The sequence below is a fragment of the Plodia interpunctella genome, chromosome 29, assembly GCF_027563975.2.
Source record: "Plodia interpunctella isolate USDA-ARS_2022_Savannah chromosome 29, ilPloInte3.2, whole genome shotgun sequence".
Lineage (NCBI taxonomy): Eukaryota > Metazoa > Arthropoda > Insecta > Lepidoptera > Pyralidae > Plodia > Plodia interpunctella.
In genome coordinates, this window is record NC_071322.1 from 905,378 (window position 1) to 927,105 (window position 21,728).

Here is a 21,728-nt window from a genome sequence, read left to right on the forward strand (position 1 = left end):
TTTTTTTTTGCCGAATAAAGTAAACAAGTATTTCTGGCTCAGACACAAAATGTCTCTTTCGCAAAATGTCGCTGCAGGGACTTAGAATAAAATAATAATAATAATGTATGAACTTTATTGCCCATAAACACATTAGGTACACAAAGAATAGAGTTTAGGTACATATGGAGCAAAGGCGGACTTATTGCTCAAAAATCTCGATTTTCAAAGAAAAATCATTTATTGAAGTTATATACATATAGGTTAGGTAGTACTTACATAGGTAATCAATTTCAAATTGTGATTTATATATTATATTCGCCGCACGACGACGGCGATTTAGTATCAATTTTTTATTTCCATTGATTTAGTATTTATTAGTTTTAATTTTAACTTATAGGACTTGATGTTGTAAATACTTTTATTCTTTAAATATATACCGTTGTTTGTAATACATGTATATTTAGTTGTTTGTTTACTAAACAAACAACACTATTACTAAACAATGTTTAGTAATAGTGTCTGTGGCAATACAAATAAATGTGCTGTCTTTATTTCTTTTAAGTTCGGCGAAAATGTCTGGACCCGGCATAATGTGAGATCATTTACTTACCTAGTGCCAACGTCACCATTAAAATTGGAATGTCACGTTCGGTGTCGTAACGATTATATTTAAATGTAAACCGTGGAGAATTAATATGATCACTAATTAAATATTTTTATGATGTAACTTGGCGGTTTTCAAACTTTTTTTTCTTGTGTCATGGCTCCATCGTTCGGCAAAACGATGATTTTGCCACCGTCAATGTTTTGTTTGTAAAGTTAAACATTTGACGGGAATCTAAATTAAAACGTTTTTATTTGTTGATATAGGGATGTTCCGTTAAGAAATTATCTGTTCAGAAAATTGACAATAATTGGTAATTTTAAAAATTATTACTTTGCAAAATCCATACTAATATTCTGTCAAAATCTGAAAGTTACGCTTTCACGGCTAAACCGTTGGACCAAATTCGATGAAATTTGATATGCATGTAGTTAAAGACCCCCCTTCAAACATAGGCTACTTTTTTTTTTCAAAAATCAACCCCCAACTGACTATAATGGGGGTTGAAAGTTTGTAAGTAAATCGTCTGTTATATCGTATCGCAGATAACATCATGCGGGCGAAGCCGCGGCCAATAGCTAGTTAAAATATCATGAAAAAAAACATTTCTTCAACGCAACTAAAAAGTTATTGTTTATTTCCTCGCCGTTATTGAAACAACAACAAATAAACAAATATATTTATTCTCTGCTTGGGTTAAAATACATTAAAACGTAATGACGCCCGCTAGCTTTCCTCGTATCCTTCAGTCTTCATATCATTGAGTCCTAGCTCCTCGTTCTGTTCGTGTGAGCGCTCGTATCTCGTTATCTTAACACCTGTAATCAAAGACAAAACTATAGACAAATCAAGCCAAATGAGACAGAACATTTCTATACAATTTTCCGGCCTATCTCATACAAAGCGTCTCAGAGGTACGCCTCATTGCTACGTTGCGCACATTTCTTTCAAACTACGCAACGAATTATACACCTAAACCTTCCTCAGGAACCACTCTGTCCATTGGTGAAAACGGCATGAAAATCCGTGCAGTCGTTTTTTGTGTTTCGCTAACAGACAGACGCTGCTGAGGAAATTGTTGTATATTTATTGTATGGATATAAATATATTTTTTTTCTCTATTAAAGTTTAAATTATTGCGACTGATTTTCTAGTATATATAGTATTTGTGACTAATGGTGTAATTTACAATCATAACCAGCGTCTATTGACTAAAGATTTTCAGTAAGTCTACTTTTGACCAACCAACTTAACCAATCAAATCAGTCAAAAATAACGTTGACTTGATCAACATTATGATTGGTTAAAAGCGGCTTGAGTTTTGACCGGATAAGAGATTTGACTGCAACACGCACACGACACGGGGGAAAGAGACGGCATGTGGACGTGCTACGTATTTGTATGTTTCGTGGTACGGATTGGTGAAGGACAATCATCTGCCACCGTGTCGGTGGAAACTGGGCCGCATCGTAAACACCTGCCAGGGGAGAGACGGCGTCGCGAGGGTCGCGGAAATACGCACTGCTCAAGAAGTCATCAAACGTGCCTTCAATACGATTTGCCCTCTTCCAGGAGATTAGGAGATTACGTTTTAAATTTAATTTGCCATTTCTAAAATTTCAAATTACTTGATATATGTGACTAGATAAGATATCTGATACAATAATTCCATACAAACATTCAGAATATAAATCTTTCATAAACATTCACTTACACAGTAGGTACCTATCGGATATCTCAATCTAGGAATTAGTTGGGTGGCAGCATGTCTAACGACAGCTGTCAATGTCATAAAATACCGCCTTTTTATTTGTAAAAAGTACGAAACTACTTTTGATTTGGACATTACGCGGAGACGACGAACGAAACCAAGAGAGTATAATTTGAATCCCTCGAGATTTAACCCATAATCCTCACACCACATCTTTTCAGGGATTCTGTATGTTTTTAAGGATTTACCTTCGTCTGGTGTGGTCGGGTCGTCGGCCAAGCTCTGAACATACGAGTTACCAGCGGGGTCGTCCAACACTATGGTCACTGCACGGTTACCGTCCAACACTTCTTGGAGCTTCTCTATGAATCTGTGAACATCATTATTATAAATAAATTAAAGTAAGGACAAATCACACAGATTTGTATTACGGGATACTAACTCAACGATACTACATTTTATAACATATACATATATAGATAAACATCCAAGACCCGGGCCAATCAGAAAAAGATCATTTTCCATCATGACTGAAATAATGTGTATTGGCAATTACAATCCTCCTAATATTATAAAGGCTAACGTTTGTGAGGATGTGTGTATGTACGTTTGTTACTCTTTCACGCAAAATCTATTGCACAGATTGCTATGAAATTTGGTACACGGGTAGAATATAACCTGGAATAACACATAGGGTAATTTTTATCCCGAAATTGCCACGGGAGCGAAGCTCGGGGGCGCAGCTAGTGTAAATATAATATTGGAACCCAAAAAATACAAATTAAAAAACCCCCGACTTTATCATTATTCATTTCGTTACTACTTTTGAACGGCTGAGCCGATTTTGATCAAACATATCTAAGAGCTGCCGCACAAAAATTACCTATCAAAAAAAACCGCATTCTAATCGGTTCAACCGTTGATGAGTTACGGTGCCACGTACACAGACACACTTAGCGTTCAAACTTAAAACATTTTGCAACAATTGACAGCGAAAAATTTTTTTAAAATTAGAATAATTCAACTTAATTGTCTAATGCAAATCTTGGTGGCCAGTGCAGTTGATTTACTTGAGCACATTGTAATTTCTTGGACAAACTCTGATAAAAAGTTTTTTATATTTATTTATGTACACAACATAACAGTGTAAATATAAATCTTACAAATAGGAAAGTGTATTATTTATTTCTATAGAAATTTCTTCCAGTAGACCCGCGAAAGAAGAATGGGAAAAAAAGAAAATTACAATAAACTTAATTATGTAATGTATAAAACATGTATAAGAACTACATATAGTAAATAAGTAAATAAACTATAATAGTAAATACAAATAATATATATGTATATTAGGATCAAACAGAAAGGAGATATTCCTTAACCCTTTTCTTAAAGACCGAAATTGTTTTTGACTCCTGTATACTAATTGGAAGTAGATTCCATAACCTGACTGCTTTTAATTATGACCTTATTATTTAATTATTTTTTAAGGTTTTTTAGGTTAAGAAGAGATGAAAATCACGTCACTCAAAGGGCATTGAAGATGGAAGTAAAGGGTTCCAGGAATAGAGGAAGACCTGAGAAGAAATGGATGGAGGATGGATACGGTTAATTATTATTTTTGAAATGATTACAGTTGCAGTCGTTCGCTGGCGAGCCCCGGCGCGTCGCCCGCAGCCCGCAGCTGGTCGGCCGTGGCCCGCAGCAGCCCCTCCGCCGTCGTGAACCTGCCGCCCAGCGCGCGCCCGCCCGTCTCCAGCTCCAGCTCTGCTATTGACATGCTGCACGTTTCCGACTGAAGGTTATATCAATATATTAGGACAAATCACACAGATTGAGCTGGCCCCAAAGTAAGTTCGAGACTTGTGTCATGGGATACCAACTCAACGATACTATATTCTGTAACATATACATACCTATATAGATAAACATCAACAGAAAAAGATCATTTTCCATCATGACCCTAAAGCACAAGCACAGCAACGAAACCTGAAAAAACAGCACTCCTTTTTGAGCAGTCATGTAAAATGTTGTTTTTTTTTTTCAAAAATAAATTAAAAAGCCAAATTTCTTCTCTGGTTATCTACATCCAGGAAGTAGGTATGTAGATAGGTGCATAGCTAAGAAATTTTAACTATTATTTCGATAGGTACACAATCGCAAAACTCGGACAGATGCCGACGGCGACTGCACGAACATTGCATTGTTTGTATGAGAATTTTTATTTACCGCAATTCACAACCACAACCATTTCATAAAACTAGCCGAATCAGACAACAGAACTAAATCAAAACAATAATTCTATTCCTATAGAAAAATATTTGATATGATGTTTTGCAAATATGGGATGAGATATTGTATGAAACCCACAACGAGTGTTCTTACTAAGTACCAAATTTGTAAACAAATGTAAAAACCCTGGTAAAAACCGTAATTTTTTTTGCCGAATAAAGTAAACAAGTATTTCTGGCTCAGACACAAAATGTCTCTTTCGCAAAATGTCGCTACAGGGACTTAGAATAAAATAATAATAATAATGTATGAACTTTATTGCCCATAAACACATTAGGTACACAAAGAATAGAGTTTAGGTACATATGGAGCAAAGGCGGACTTATTGCTCAAAAATCTCGATTTTCAAAGAAAAATCATTTATTGAAGTTATATACATATAGGTTAGGTAGTACTTACATAAAGTTAAACATTTGACGGGAATCTAAATTAAAACGTTTTTATTTGTTGATATAGGGATGTTCCGTTAAGAAATTATCTGTTCAGAAAATTGTCAATAATTGGTAATTTTAAAAATTATTACTTTGCAAAATCCATACTAATATTCTGTCAAAATCTGAAAGTTACGCTTTCACGGCTAAACCGTTGGACCAAATTCGATGAAATTTGATATGCATGTAGTTAAAGACTCCCCTTCAAACATAGGCTACGTTTTTTTTTCCAAAAATCAACCCCCAACTGACTATAATGGGGTCGAAAGTTTGTAAGTAAATCGTCCGTTCCGCTTTCGCAGATAAATTCATGCGGGCGAAGCCGCGGCCAATAGCTAGTTAAAATATCATTAAAAAAATCATTTCTTCAACGCAACTAAAAAGTTATCATTTATTTCCTCGCCGTTATTGAAACAACAACAAATAAACAAATATATTTATTCTCTGCTTGGGTTAAAATACATTAAAACGTAATGACGCCCGCTAGCTTTCCTCGTATCCTTCAGTCTTCATATCATTGAGTCCTAGCTCCTCGTTCTGTTCGTGTGAGCGCTCGTATCTCGTTATCTTAACACCTGTAATCAAAGACAAAACTATAGACAAATCAAGCCAAATGAGACAGAACATTTCTATACAATTTTCCGGCCTATCTCATACAAAGCGTCTCAGAGGTACGCCTCATTGCTACGTTGCGCACATTTCTTTCAAACCACGCAACGAATTATACACCTAAACCTTCCTCAGGAACCACTCTGTCCATTGGTGAAAACAGCATGAAAATCCGTGCAGTCGTTTTTTGTGTTTCGCTAACAGACAGACGCTGCTGAGGAAATTGTTGTATATTTATTGTATGGATATAAATATATTTTTTTCTCTATTAAAGTTTCAATGATTGCGACTGATTTTCTAGTATATATAGTATTTGTGACTAATGGTGTAATTTACAATCATAACCAGAATCTATTGACTAAAGATTTTCAGTAAAGTCTACTTTTGACCAACCAACTTAACCAATCAAATCAGTCAAAAATAACGTTGACTTGATCAACATTATGATTGGTTAAAAGCGGCTTGAGTTTTGACCGGATAAGAGATTTGACTGCAACACGCACACGACACGGGGGAAAGAGACGGCATGTGGACGTGCTACGTATTTAGGAGATTAGGAGATTACATTTTTAATTTAATTTGCCATTTCTAAAATTTCAAATTACTTGATATATGTGACTAGATAAGATATCTGATACAATAATTCCATACAAACATTCAGAATGTAAATCTTTCATAAACATTCACTTACACAGTAGGTACCTATCGGATATCTCAATCTAGGAATTAGTTGGGTGGCAGCATGTCTAACGACAGCTGTCAATGTCATAAAATACCGCCTTTTTATTTGTAAAAAGTACGAAACTACTTTTGATTTGGACATTACACGGAGACGACGAACGAAACCAAGAGAGTATAATTAGAATCCCTCGAGATTTAACCCATAATCCTCACACCACATCTTTCCAGGGATTCTGTATGTTTTTAAGGATTTACCTTCGTCTGGTGTGGTCGGGTCGTCGGCCAAGCTCTGAACATACGAGTTACCAGCGGGGTCGTCCAACACTATGGTCACTGCACGGTTACCGTCCAACACTTCTTGGAGCTTCTCTATGAATCTGTGAACATCATTATTATAAATAAATTAAAGTAAGGACAAATCACACAGATTTGTATTACGGGATACTAACTCAACGATACTACATTTTATAACATATACATATATAGATAAACATCCAAGACCCGGGCCAATCAGAAAAAGATCATTTTCCATCATGACTGAAATAATGTGTATTGGCAATTACAATCCTCCTAATATTATAAAGGCTAACGTTTGTGAGGATGTGTGTATGTACGTTTGTTACTCTTTCACGCAAAATCTATTGCACAGATTGCTATGAAATTTGGTACACGGGTAGAATATAACCTGGAATAACACATAGGGTAATTTTTATCCCGAAATTGCCACGGGAGCGAAGCTCGGGGGCGCAGCTAGTGTAAATATAATATTGGAACCCAAAAAATACAAATTAAAAAACCCCCGACTTTATCATTATTCATTTCGTTACTACTTTTGAACGGCTGAGCCGATTTTGATCAAACATATCTAAGAGCTGCCGCACAAAAATTACCTATAAAAAAAAACCGCATTCTAATCGGTTCAACCGTTGATGAGTTACGGTGCCCCGTACACAGACATACTTAGGTTCAAACTTAAAACATTTTGCAACAATTGACAGCGAAAAATTTTTTTTAAATTAGAATAATTCAACTTAATTATCTAATGCAAATCTTGGTGGCCAGTGCAGTTGATTTACTTGAGCACATTGTAATTTCTTGGACAAACTCTGATAAAAAGTTTTTTATATTTATTTATGTACACAACATAACAGTGTAAATATAAAACTTACAAATAGGAAAGTGTATTATTTATTTCTATAGAAATTTCTTCCAGTAGACCCGCGAAAGAAGAATGGGAAAAAAAGAAAATTACAATAAACTTAAATATTTTATGTGTAATGTATAAAACATGTATAAGAACTACATATAGTAAATAAGTAAATAAACTATAATAGTAAATACAAATAATATATATGTATATTAGGATCAAACAGAAAGGAGATATTCCTTAACCCTTTTCTTAAAGACCGAAATTGTTTTTGACTCCTGTATACTAATTGGAAGTAGATTCCATAACTTGACTGCTTTTAATTATGACCTTATTATTTAATTATTTTTTAAGGTTTTTTAGGTTAAGAAGAGATGAAAATCACGTCACTCAAAGGGCATTGAAGATGGAAGTAAAGGGTTCCAGGAATAGAGGAAGACCTGAGAAGAAATGGATGGAGGATGGATACGGTTAATTATTATTTTTGAAATGATTACAGTTGCAGTCGTTCGCTGGCGAGCCCCGGCGCGTCGCCCGCAGCCCGCAGCTGGTCGGCCGTGGCCCGCAGCAGCCCCTCCGCCGTCGTGAACCTGCCGCCCAGCGCGCGCCCGCCCGTCTCCAGCTCCAGCTCTGCTATTGACATGCTGCACGTTTCCGACTGAAGGTTATATCAATATATTAGGACAAATCACACAGATTGAGCTGGCCCCAAAGTAAGTTCGAGACTTGTGTCATGGGATACCAACTCAACGATACTATATTCTGTAACATATACATACCTATATAGATAAACATCAACAGAAAAAGATCATTTTCCATCATGACCCTAAAGCACAAGCACAGCAACGAAACCTGAAAAAACAGCACTCCTTTTTGAGCAGTCATGTAAAATGTTGTTTTTTTTTTTCAAAAATAAATTAAAAAGCCAAATTTCTTCTCTGGTTATCTACATCCAGGAAGTAGGTATGTAGATAGGTGCATAGCTAAGAAATTTTAACTATTATTTCGATAGGTACACAATCGCAAAACTCGGACAGATGCCGACGGCGACTGCACGAACATTGCATTGTTTGTATGAGAATTTTTATTTACCGCAATTCACAACCACAACCATTTCATAAAACTAGCCGAATCAGACAACAGAACTAAATCAAAACAATAATTCTATTCCTATAGAAAAATATTTGATATGATGTTTTGCAAATATGGGATGAGATATTGTATGAAACCCACAACGAGTGTTCTTACTAAGTACCAAATTTGTAAACAAATGTAAAAACCCTGGTAAAAACCGTAATTTTTTTTGCCGAATAAAGTAAACAAGTATTTCTGGCTCAGACACAAAATGTCTCTTTCGCAAAATGTCGCTACAGGGACTTAGAATAAAATAATAATAATAATGTATGAACTTTATTGCCCATAAACACATTAGGTACACAAAGAATAGAGTTTAGGTACATATGGAGCAAAGGCGGACTTATTGCTCAAAAATCTCGATTTTCAAAGAAAAATCATTTATTGAAGTTATATACATATAGGTTAGGTAGTACTTACATAAAGTTAAACATTTGACGGGAATCTAAATTAAAACGTTTTTATTTGTTGATATAGGGATGTTCCGTTAAGAAATTATCTGTTCAGAAAATTGTCAATAATTGGTAATTTTAAAAATTATTACTTTGCAAAATCCATACTAATATTCTGTCAAAATCTGAAAGTTACGCTTTCACGGCTAAACCGTTGGACCAAATTCGATGAAATTTGATATGCATGTAGTTAAAGACTCCCCTTCAAACATAGGCTACGTTTTTTTTTCCAAAAATCAACCCCCAACTGACTATAATGGGGTCGAAAGTTTGTAAGTAAATCGTCCGTTCCGCTTTCGCAGATAAATTCATGCGGGCGAAGCCGCGGCCAATAGCTAGTTAAAATATCATTAAAAAAATCATTTCTTCAACGCAACTAAAAAGTTATCATTTATTTCCTCGCCGTTATTGAAACAACAACAAATAAACAAATATATTTATTCTCTGCTTGGGTTAAAATACATTAAAACGTAATGACGCCCGCTAGCTTTCCTCGTATCCTTCAGTCTTCATATCATTGAGTCCTAGCTCCTCGTTCTGTTCGTGTGAGCGCTCGTATCTCGTTATCTTAACACCTGTAATCAAAGACAAAACTATAGACAAATCAAGCCAAATGAGACAGAACATTTCTATACAATTTTCCGGCCTATCTCATACAAAGCGTCTCAGAGGTACGCCTCATTGCTACGTTGCGCACATTTCTTTCAAACCACGCAACGAATTATACACCTAAACCTTCCTCAGGAACCACTCTGTCCATTGGTGAAAACAGCATGAAAATCCGTGCAGTCGTTTTTTGTGTTTCGCTAACAGACAGACGCTGCTGAGGAAATTGTTGTATATTTATTGTATGGATATAAATATATTTTTTTTCTCTATTAAAGTTTCAATGACTGCGACTGATTTTCTAGTATATATAGTATTTGTGACTAATAGTGTAATTTACAATCATAACCAGAATCTATTGACTAAAGATTTTCAGTAAGTCTACTTTTGACCAACCAACTTAACCAATCAAATCAGTCAAAAATTGTTAAGCTTTATATGGTAACCCCATTTAGTATATGGTATCCCTTAAACATTTAAAACGTATGACAACATTTGTATTTTGACGTATCCGGTTCATTCTCCCTTCTTCCTTTGAATCTGTCATGGCCGGACGTGCTATCCGACCTTTTATATTAATTAGTGTTTATTATAATTCCTTCGGATTTGTGTAGCTTTATTTTAACAAATAAATGCTTATACAAACTACTCCGTGTTTGCCTCTCGCCACCCACACTACACTCTGCTTCAATTTAACAGGTTATGGGCCCAGCACGTGGGTGGCATTGTTGATGAGGCTTGAATTTACACTAGTTTTGTGTTTCGAATAGCGTCCGCCTAACGTGACATACGGCCGATTTAACACTTCATTCAGAACAACAACAAATGGCATCTGTTGAAGGTAATACGTCGGTGAAACCGACTCACATCATGGCCTCTACTCAAGGAATAGAGAAATTGGACGGCCCGGCAAATTTCCACACATGGAAATTTACAATACAAAATATTTTAATATTGGAAGGACTTTGGGACGTCGTCGAGGGACGCGACAATGATGCAGGTAACAGTCGGCGTGCTCTGGCGCGCATATGTCTCGCTATAAAACCTTGTTTATATCAATATGTTCGGCATTGCAATACTGCCGCGGAAGCTTGGAATAATCTTTTAAATATATTTGAAGATAAAGGACTATATAGACGTGTTCTTTTGCTACGTAGACTGCATAAGATACAATACAATGATTTTGATTCAATGACTTCATATATAGAAGAAGTGACCACATTGGTGCAGCAATTACTTGACATAGGAAGGCAAATAGAAGATGCTGAGGTCGCCGAAATTTTGCTGAGTGGATTGTCGTCGGATTATGACACAATTGTCTCCAGTTTGGCAGCGGTGACTGCAACAAATCAGCTCTCGAGCGAGCTGGTAAAGTCAAGATTACTACAAGAATATGCTCGCAAGATCTCTAATGATGGTGGTTCGGCTTTTGTATCTAGGAAGACCATGAAATTAATATGCAATCATTGTGGTAAAAAGGGACACACCAAGGCGCGTTGTTATAAATTAAAACGAGAAAAGAAAGCCAGCAAGACAGTGACTGTTCCAGTTGATAGGACACATTTAGTGTCAGCGTTCCTGACTGTACCTGATAGTAATTTTTATTTAGACAGCGGTGCTAGTAACCATATGGTAAATAACCACAATTTCTTTGTGGACATTAAACCAAATAGAACTTTAATTAAAGTTGCAAATGATGAGACTTTAACAAGTCAAGGGATTGGTACTATAAAATTGTTTATTAACAACCAGGTGAGTCCTTTGATTTTGTCTAATGTCCTATATGTGCCGCATTTGTCTAGTAATTTAATTTCCGTTTCCAAATTAATTGAAAAAGATTATTTTGTAGTTTTTAATAATAAGGGCTGTTCCATTTATAATAAAGGTCAAACATCTGGCAACCCAATTGCATGTGTTGCATGTATTAATGGTTTATATATGTTGTGTGTGAATGTCAATGTAAGGAATGACAAGTCCTCACTGAAGGAGCACTCTTTGTTCCTGGGTGATAAGAGCCAGGAATCACCGAGAGCCACAGAAGCAGCAGGATTATCAGCAGAATTATGGCACAGGCGTCTAGGACATTTAGGTGTAAAAGGTATGATACAACTTCGGAAACGTGCATGCGGTATCATGTTTCAGGATGAAGATAAACTGAAGAGCTGTGAACCATGTCTTCAGGGGAAGATGTCGGCCGCATCTTATCCCGGTGGGCAGGCACATCGAGCAACTGAGCCGCTCCAGTTGATTCATAGCGACGTCTGTGGTCCAATGCAGGAACCTAGCTGGGGAGGGGCGAGATATCTTGTCACCTTTACTGATGACTGCACTCGCAAAACTTATGGATACCTTATGAAAAATAAATCTGAGGTAATTAATTGTTTTATAACCTTTAAGTTACAAGTAGAAAATCAATTGGGTTTGCATATTAAAATGTTGAGAACTGATAATGGTGGTGAATATTTCAGTAACAAGTTCTCTGAATATTTAAAAAGGGAAGGTATTATACATCAAAGTACTGTGCCCTACTGTCCACAACAAAACGGGGTTAGTGAGCGTCTTAATAGAACGCTGATGGATAAGGTCAGGTGTATGCTAGCAGAATCAGGACTTTGCTACCGTTATTGGGGAGAGGCAGTAATGACTGCCATTTATCTTAAAAATAGATCACCCACTGAGGCTTTAGCAGGTCGTTTGCCTGAGCAAGCATGGTCTGGTTTGCCCGTGGACCTGGCTCATCTCAGGGTTTTTGGCTGCATCGCATATCACCTCATTCCATCTGAGAAACGTAGGAAGTTAGATCCTAAAGCGCAAATGGCTATTTTTGTAGGCTATAGCGAAACATGCAAAGGATATAGATTATCTGACCCGTCTAATCCTAATCATGTTTTTATTTCCCGTAGTGTGGTGTTCATAGAGAATAAGTTTTATGAAAATGTACCTGTATCAGTAAATGACTGTGATAATATTAATAATTATTATTTTAATTCAATACAAGAGAATTTGATGAATAATGATAATTGTAATTCTCGAAATGATGATGTTATTGAGAATTCGAATAAAAATATTTCTCATTGTACAGATGCCGAGGATGTCAACAAGGAAGAATCTTCTAAAGAAAATGTGACTACTTCAGACTCCAATGAAGAATCTGATGCCGACGAGTTTTATGATAGCATGACATCGTCTGGCCGGGCTTCTGATGGAGGGGAAGAGTTTGTACCTGTCGAACCTACGACGAGGGTGTCACAACGTCCTGTGCGTAATGTACGTCCACCACAAAGGTATGGTGATTATGATTATGGCATGTTCAGTCAGCATGCTCTATACGAGGAACCAATGTCATATGACGAAGCCATGGCTTCGCCACACCGTGAAGATTGGCTTGCAGCAATGCAAAGCGAATACAAATCTCTTTTGAATAATCAGGTTTGGAAACTGGTTGCTAGACCTACTAACACTAACATCGTGAAATGTAAATGGGTGTACAAACTAAAGCATGACGCGGATGGGAAATTTGATAGGTTTAAAGCTAGACTGGTTGCCAGGGGTTTCACCCAAAAGCAGGGAATTGATTATAACGAGACTTTCTCTCCGGTAGTGAGGCATTCCTCTATGAGAATTTTATTTTCATTAGCAAATGAAATGGACTTGGAGATTGATCATGTGGATGTCACAACTGCATTTTTAAATGGTGAGCTTAATGAAGTCATATACATGGAGCAACCTGTAGGTTTTTGTAATGGCAATTCAAATGAAGTTTGTCTACTTCAGAAAAGTTTGTATGGTTTAAAACAGGCCAGTAAAATGTGGAATGAGAAATTACATAATGTTTTAACTGAAATTGGTTTTAAACAATCACTATGTGAACCATGTATTTATACAAAGAAAGTGGATAAAGACTTTGTTGTTATAGCTGTGTATGTTGATGATTTTTATTTATTTTATAGCAAACATAGTTTAATTAACACTTTCCGGGGCAGAACGGCGATTTTCGTGATTTGCGAAAATCACAATATGACACAACGCCTATTTACGCTAAAATATTTTTCAATTTATTTGCTAGTACGGACATAAGCGTGAAGATTTCATAGAGTCTATATGAAGTCACATGTTTACTGTCACAACGCAAGCAATTTCAATGGTGTACTGTCACAACAGAAGATTTTTAGCTGCAAACGTGTGGCCTTACACACACATGTAAACGTTCGCATAGTAAGCGTGTCGTGCCGCCACGAAGATAGCCGACGCGCGACTATAGCGCTGTGGTCGGTCAGTAGCGCAGTGCCACAGTGGGGGGCGATCGCTTGCGGCCGCGCAGTTTCAGCACGTGGTGTTTGTGGTTAGTATTTTATTCAATTTATTATTTTCTTGCTTTTTTGGAGTAAAATAATAACATGCCAATTATTTGTGAAATGTGTTTCAGAGAATTGAGTGTATTTTACGATAAAAATGACATATTTTGTACACCCTAACCTGTAACTATAATTATTATTATGTTTTATTGTATGTTGTATATCTATTGCAATCGTGTTATGTTGCTTCTGGTCTGGCTGTCTGTTACAATAGGTATTTTACTTATAGATGGCTACTAGAAAGAAGAGGGCACGTCAAAGCGAGAAATCCAAGACCTTGTTTGGAGCAGAAGAGTCAGGTAGTAGTCATGATCCGTTCTCTGACGTTGAAGGTGAATATGACTCCGACAAAAATTTTGAACCACCCGTGGAATATTCTAGTGGCAGTGAAGAAAGTATTTTTGACACACGTCCGCAGAACATACCCCGATCTCTGTCAGGAAGTGAGGAATCCAGTCAAGAATCTGATGAAAACTCTGAGAGTGATGACGGGACAGAAAATAACTCAGCTGAAACTCAGGAAGAAGGTGAGGATGCCGACGTAAGCAGCGACCAAGAAAGAAGCTCAATTCAGGGTGTTAGGGCTAGATCGCCCGAGCGGGTTTCTGGAGAAGAAGTTACACATCAAGAAGAAAATGAGGTAAACTGCTATTTGATACTTACCTTGAAGTTGAAACTTTGAGTTCAATTTTTTTTATAACCTATTTAATTAGTACAGTCAGCGTCATAAACATCTACACACTTTAGTACCCTAACACGTTGTAATAAGGTGCTATAGTGTGTAGATGTTTATGACGCTGACTGTACATATGTTGTAAAACCCAAAATGCGACTATACCTAAGTTTAGCCGACTAAATTTAGGTGTATCCGCATTTCGGGCTTTAGCTGTAACACATATCGCACTAACAATACAATAAGTAGTGTTGTAACTCAAAATAGGTAATTTTTCAGAATCAAAAAAGACTTATAAATCACTTCCTATTATAGATACACATAAAATGAATGTTTTCTGTGTTTTTGAAATGAAATTTTTGGCATTATTACAACGACGGTTTTATTGACTTGTGGGGCATTGAATTTTACGTTTGTTTATAGTGTTATGTCAAGTTAGATGTATTTTCAGTTACAACACTATTGTATTATTAGTGCGATATTATAAAGGATACAGGTAATTGAGTGTTGAATTGAAACTGTAAAATTTATGTACAGATTTATTTGATTTATTGTCAATAGTATGTTTACATTACTTTTTGTTCATACAGGACCAAAGCAGCAGACCAGAAGATTCACACGTTTCGGAAGAGGAAATCAGCCCAAGTCAAGACGAACCGATTACCGATCGTCAATCAAGCGCCAGTCAACCACCAGTGGCCCTAGTTTCTGATGGAAGAAATCAAGACTCTGAAGATTTTCCTTTGCCGCAACCACAGGCACAAGCTGAAGTGAGAGAGCGTGAGATAGAGGTCAGTATAGTTCAAGAAGAAAATAATGCCGGAAATCAGCTTAGTGTCAGTAGAGGACACAGACATTCGGTGAATCCTGTGCGCCGAGGTACTCCTCCACCAACTGAAAGGATTTGGGAGGAAAATGTATTAGATATTCCTTCATTTGAGTTCAGATCAGCTGCGGAAGGTCCGACTTTTGAAGTAAATGAAAATACCACATGTGAAGCAGTATTTAATGAAATTTTTACACCAGAGATGTTAGAATATTTAGTTGAAAGAACAAATTCTTACGGAGAAGCCCTAACAAATACTAATCGGCCGCATACACGCCATGCGCGAAACTCTGTATTCCGACCAACAAATACAGAAGAGATGAGAAAGTTCCTAGGGCTCATATTATTAAATGGTCATATTCATGTCCCAAACCAAAGAAAACTTTTCACTTACGATGATCCGCTGTACTTCCATCCCGTATTTAATTACACAATGTCCTGTAGAAGATACGAACAACTACTGCGGTGCTTATATGCAGCTGATTTGGGTGCAGATGGAGGTGCAAAAATTGAAGGATTCATCAATACACTGACACAAAATTTTCGAAACAAATTTAACCCTGGAGTAGATTTGTCTCTTGACGAGTCACTGTTGCTATATAGAGGGCGTTTGATGTTTCGACAATATATAAAGTCAAAAAAGGCGAGATACGGAATAAAATTTTACGTTTTAACGACATCTGATGGCTATGTGTTAAATATTAAAATGTATACTGGAGCGGAAGATGCAGATTCAACTGTGAGAAAAACAGATAAATTGGTCCTTCGTTTGATGCGTCCGTATGTGCTAAGAGGGCATAATCTCTATATGGACAACTTCTACAACTCTGTAACGCTTTCAGAGAAGTTAATAGATTTACAAACTCATTCTAATGGAACCCTGCGAAAGTCTAGGAAAGACAACCCAAAAGACGTCACAGGAAAGAAACTAAATAAAGGACAACATGTCTGGGCTAGAAAAGGAAGAGTTTACGTAAGTGCATGGAAAGATAAAAGAGAAGTCTGTATGATTACAACTTTGGACCACCCAGAACTTATTGAAGTGACAAACAGATTTGGTAAAAAGAAAACCAAACCCATAGAAGTTCATAGATACAACCAAAAAATGGCGGGCATAGATCGAGCTGACCAAATGGTCAGTTATTATTCGTCACCAAGAAAGACCATTCGGTGGTATAAAAAGGTTCTTTTCCACCTTTTGGACACGGCTGTTTGGAATTCTTTTTACATTTTCAAAAACTATGTGAAGAAAAACACAAAGTACGAGTTCATAAAATACAGAGAAGAACTGATCCGAAAACTGATTGGATTGAATGAAGAAAAAGGAGTCGATTTAGTACAAAAGTCTCATAAACACAATAGCCGACGATTTGTGGTTCAACCTGATCCAGTGCCCCAAACACAACCTGAAGAAGCATCTGCTTCCCCATCGACTTCCAATCACGGACATTGGCCTACACGCATGATGCCTTCTTCAGCATCAAAGAAGAAGTTTGCATTTTTGTCATGCAAGCAATGCTCAAAGAGTAAAATACGACGAGACACGAGCTATTACTGTAAAGGATGTGACAAATCTCCTGCATTGTGTCCATCGTGCTTCGAAGACTGGCACAAAGATCTCTAATATAATAGAAATGATACTTATATTTTGTTATATCTGAACTTGATACTGACGTTTTTAAGTTTTTTTTATTGTTATGTTTGCTGTGAAGAAGTCACATTTTTGTTTTCTTAAAAATAAATAGATACTGTAGGTAAATAGGTATAATAACAGGGTAAATTACTTTTATTTTATTGTGAGGAAGAACAAATTTTAAGTTTTTGTTAAGTTTCGTTTTATTTTTTTGTACACCCAGTATCATAAAGATTGATAAAACTGTGATTTGATGGAAAAATATGTTCCTACTTAGACTATAAGATTTAACTGATTAAAAAGACTTGGAATATAAAGACTGTATCTAAAGTTTGTCAATTATAGTTATTAAGTTGTAAACAAATTATAGTATGTGATTTAATTAAAGTGACTCTATTTTTTTCCTACAAAAAACACTTCGTACACAGGTATTGTGCAAACAATCATCAAAGGATTTGTAGTAAGTAAATATGCAACTTTACGTTTAATTATATACCAAAAACGTCTAAATCCGTGACGTAACAAGGCGTTGTGTCATATTAACGCAGTACATCTCTATTATTACCGGTCAGCACGTCTATTTGCGCTGACATACCAAGACGTTGTGTCATTTCTTAACTGTTCTTTTGATCAATTTTGGATACATCTCGACACAACGTCTGTTTACGTGTCACGTACTAAGACGTACTGTCAAATCCACAATATGAGCAGCAATGCTATACGACAGTACGCCTATTTACGGTCACGTACCCAGGCGTTGTGTCAGAATTTTACAGCATGCATGTAAAACCACATGACAGTACGCCTATTTACGTGTCACGTACCCAGGCGTTGTGTCAGAATTTTACAGCATGCATGTAAAACCACATGACAGTACGCCTATTTACGGTCACGTACCCAGGCGTTGTGTCAGAATTTTACAGCATGCATGTAAAACCACATGACAGTACGCCTATTTACGGTGACGTACCCAGGCGTTGTGTCAGAATTTTACAGCATGCATGTAAAACCACATGACAGTACGCCTATTTACGTGTCACGTACCTAGGCGTAGTGTCACATTAAGGTAGAGTCTGATGTAGTTATAATGGCAGTACGCCTACGTACAGAGACGTACTGCCATGTCAGCAGTTATAGTATCTTTAAATATGTGACACTACATTTATAGACGTGGTTTGAATTTGTATGAAAAAAAATAGTGCCACATTTGGTACTTGATCTAGTGAATAGTGTCCTTGAAAGTGTTAAAAGGCAGTTGTTGGATGTATTACAAATGAAATTCAATGTTAAAAATTTAGGACCATTGAAGAACTGTCTAGGCATGAGAGTCACTAGAGATAGGACTAAAAATACTTTGTGTTTAGATCAGTCAGAATATATTAAAAAGTTGTTAAGACGATTTCATATGGAAAACTGTAAACCAGTAAGTACACCTATGGTCTTAAATTCTAAGTTGACAAAGAATAGTAATGCAAATGAGCATTTGACAGATGAAACCTATAATTTTAGACAACTTATGGGTGGTCTTATGTATTTATCTGTATGTACTAGACCGGATATTTCATTTTCATGTAGCCAGTTGAGTCAATTTAACAATTCCTTTGATAAATCTCATTGGACTGCGGCTAAGAGAATATTGAGGTATCTAGCTGGTACAATTAACCACTCTTTATGTTTTATGAAGAGTGTTGATTTTAATTTAGTAGGATACACTGATGCCGATTGGGGCAATGATGTGAATGACAGAAAATCCTATACAGGTTTTGTCATAAAACTAGGAAATAGTACAATCAACTGGGAATCTCGAAAACAGAGATGTGTTGCTTTGTCTAGTACCGAAGCCGAATATTTGGCAATAGGTGACATATGTAAAGACTTATCCTTTATTAAAAATTTGTTATCAGAGCTTATAACAGAGGAGGTTTCCTGTACTGTGTATAATGATAACCAGAGCGCTCAAAAGCTTCTGGAATGTAAAGAGTTCTGTCATAAGAGGACTAAACACATTGACATAAGATTTCATTTTGTGAAAGATTTAATTAAGTCCAAGTCTATTTTTGTAAAATATTTACCAACTGACAAAATGATAGCTGATGTTCTGACCAAACCTTTGTGTAAACAAAAGCATTATTGTTTCATTAATGACATGAATATGTTGACACCCGATGTATTTCTACATAAGTAGTATGATTTGTGTTGTCGAATTATTATTATTTTTTGTGTTATATACAATATTGATTGTATTTGTAGTACCTATTATTTGACTTAATGTTATAAGGTATAAGGGGAAGTGTTAAGCTTTATATGGTAACCCCATTTAGTATATGGTATCCCTTAAACATTTAAAACGTATGACAACATTTGTATTTTGACGTATCCGGTTCATTCTCCCTTCTTCCTTTGAATCTGTCATGGCCGGACGTGCTATCCGACCTTTTATATTAATTAGTGTTTATTATAATTCCTTCGGATTTGTGTAGCTTTATTTTAACAAATAAATGCTTATACAAACTACTCCGTGTTTGCCTCTCGCCACCCACACTACACTCTGCTTCAATTTAACAAAAATAACGTTGACTTGATCAACATTATGATTGGTTAAAAGCGGATCGAGTTTTGACCGGATAAGAGATTTGACTGCAACACGCACACGACACGGGGGAAAGAGACGGCATGTGGACGTGCTACGTATTTAGGAGATTAGGAGATTACATTTTAAATTTAATTTACCATTTCTAAAATTTCAAATTACTTGATATATGTGACTAGATAAGATATCTGATACAATAATTCCATACAAACATTCAGAATTTAAATCTTTCATAAACATTCACTTACACAGTAGGTACCTATCGGATATCTCAATCTAGAAATTAGTTGGGTGGCAGCATGTTTAACGACAGCTGTCAATGTCATAAAATACCGCCTTTTTATTTGTAAAAAGTACGAAACTACTTTTGATTTGGACATTACACGGAGACGACGAACGAAACCAAGAGAGTATAATTTGAATCCCTCGAGATTTAACCCATAATCCTCACACCACATCTTTTCAGGGATTCTGTATGTTTTTAAGGATTTACCTTCGTCTGGTGTGGTCGGGTCGTCGGCCAAGCTCTGAACATACGAGTTACCAGCGGGGTCGTCCAACACTATGGTCACTGCACGGTTACCGTCCAACACTTCTTGGAGCTTCTCTATGAATCTGTGAACATCATTATTATAAATAAATTAATGTAAGGACAAGTCACACAGATTGAGCTGGCCCCAAAGTAAGTTCGAGACTTGTGTTACGGGATACTAACTCAACGATACTATATTTTATAACATATACATATATAGATAAACATCCAAGACCCAGGCCAATCAGAAAAAGATCATTTTCCATCATGATCCGACCGGGGATCGAACTCGGGACCTCATGGTTCAGAGGCAAGCACTTTACCACTGCGCCAATATTATCATCGTCAAACTCTGAACAATTTTTATGGTAATTAAATAATGTGTATTGGCAATTACAATCCTCCTAATATTATAAAGGCTAACGTTTGTGAGGATGTGTGTATGTACGTTTGTTACTCTTTCACGCAAAATCTATTGCACAGATTGCTATGAAATTTGGTACACGGGTAGAATATAATCTGGAATAACACATAGGGTAATTTTTATACCGAAATTGCCACGGGAGCGAAGCTCCGGGGCGCAGCTAGTGTAAATATAATATTGGAACCCAAAAAATACAACTGTTCACAAGTTTATTTGTTAGACAAATTAAAACCCCCGACTTTATCATTATTCATTTCGTTACTACTTTTGAACGGCTGAGCCGATTTTGATCAAACATATCTAAGAACTGCCGCACAAAAATTACCTATTAAAAAAAAACCGCATTCTAATCGGTTCAACCGTTGATGAGTTACGGTGCCACGTACACAGACACACTTAGCGTTCAAACTTAAAACATTTTGCAACAATTGACAGCGAAAAATTTTTTTAAAATTAGAATAATTCAACTTAATTGTCTAATGCAAATCTTGGTGGCCAGTGCAGTTGATTTACTTGAGCACATTGTAATTTCTTGGACAAACTCTGATAAAAAGTTTTTTTATATTTATTTATGTACATAACATAACAGTGTAAATATAAAACTTACAAATAGGAAACTAAGTACAAAGATATTATTTATTTCTATAGAAATTTCTTCCAGTAGACCCGCGAAATAGACAATAAACTTAAATATTTTATATGTAATGTATAAAACATGTATAAGAACTACATATAGTAAATAAACTATAATAGTAAATACAAATAATATATATGTATATTAGGATCAAACAGAAAGGAGATGTTCCTTAACCCTTTTCTTAAAGACCGAAATTGTTTTTGACTCCTGTATACTAATTGGAAGTAGATTCCATAACCTGACTGCTTTTAATTATTACCATATTATTTAATTATTTTTTAAGGTTTTTTAGGTTAAGAAGAGATGAAAATCACGTCACTCAAAGGGCATTGAAGATGGAAGTAAAGGGTTCCAGGAATAGAGGAAGACCTGAGAAGAAATGGATGGAGGATGGATACGGTTAATTATTATT

General features: G+C 36.1%; 1 protein-coding gene and 3 long non-coding RNA genes across 5 annotated transcripts; 1 reads left to right on the forward strand and 3 right to left on the reverse strand.

Moving 5' to 3' along the window:
* Nucleotides 1-1,251: 1,251 nt before the first annotated feature.
* On the reverse strand, nt 1,252-3,298 carry LOC128682259 (uncharacterized). Its single transcript, XR_008406103.1, has 2 exons — nt 2,546-3,298; nt 1,252-1,404 (listed from the first exon to the last, which is right to left on the reverse strand). It is a non-coding gene; the product is annotated as an uncharacterized LOC128682259 (long non-coding RNA).
* Nucleotides 3,299-5,439: 2,141 nt separating this feature from the next.
* On the reverse strand, nt 5,440-7,540 carry LOC128681982 (uncharacterized). The gene is made up of 2 exons (XR_010370313.1): nt 6,563-7,540; nt 5,440-5,592 (listed from the first exon to the last, which is right to left on the reverse strand). It is a non-coding gene; the product is annotated as an uncharacterized LOC128681982 (long non-coding RNA).
* A 1,922-nt stretch (nt 7,541-9,462) lies between these two features.
* Nucleotides 9,463-20,338, reverse strand: LOC128681975 (uncharacterized). Its single transcript, XR_010370301.1, has 2 exons — nt 20,217-20,338; nt 9,463-9,615 (listed from the first exon to the last, which is right to left on the reverse strand). It is a non-coding gene; the product is annotated as an uncharacterized LOC128681975 (long non-coding RNA).
* LOC128681974 (piggyBac transposable element-derived protein 4-like) lies at nt 13,605-17,520 on the forward strand. Of its 2 annotated transcripts, XM_053766374.2 has the most exons (3): nt 13,605-13,988; nt 14,231-14,641; nt 15,265-17,520. In XM_053766374.2, the coding sequence occupies exons 2-3, from the start codon at nt 14,231-14,233 to the stop codon at nt 17,122-17,124; spliced, it is 2,271 nt and encodes a 756-aa protein (XP_053622349.1). In that variant the 5' UTR covers nt 13,605-13,988; the 3' UTR covers nt 17,125-17,520. The 2 variants fall into 2 exon arrangements, with proteins under 2 accessions (XP_053622349.1, XP_053622350.1); XM_053766375.2 differs by having other exon boundaries at nt 13,605-14,641.
* Nucleotides 20,339-21,728: the final 1,390 nt, after the last annotated feature.

Bases quoted from the DNA above. Each gene is read 5' to 3' on its own strand.
- LOC128681974 (XM_053766375.2), top strand. From the start codon at position 14,231: ATGGCTACTAGAAAGAAGAGGGCACGTCAAAGCGAGAAATCCAAGACC. The intron at 14,642-15,264 runs GTAAACTGCTAT...TTGTTCATACAG, and splicing joins CACATCAAGAAGAAAATGAG to GACCAAAGCAGCAGACCAGA.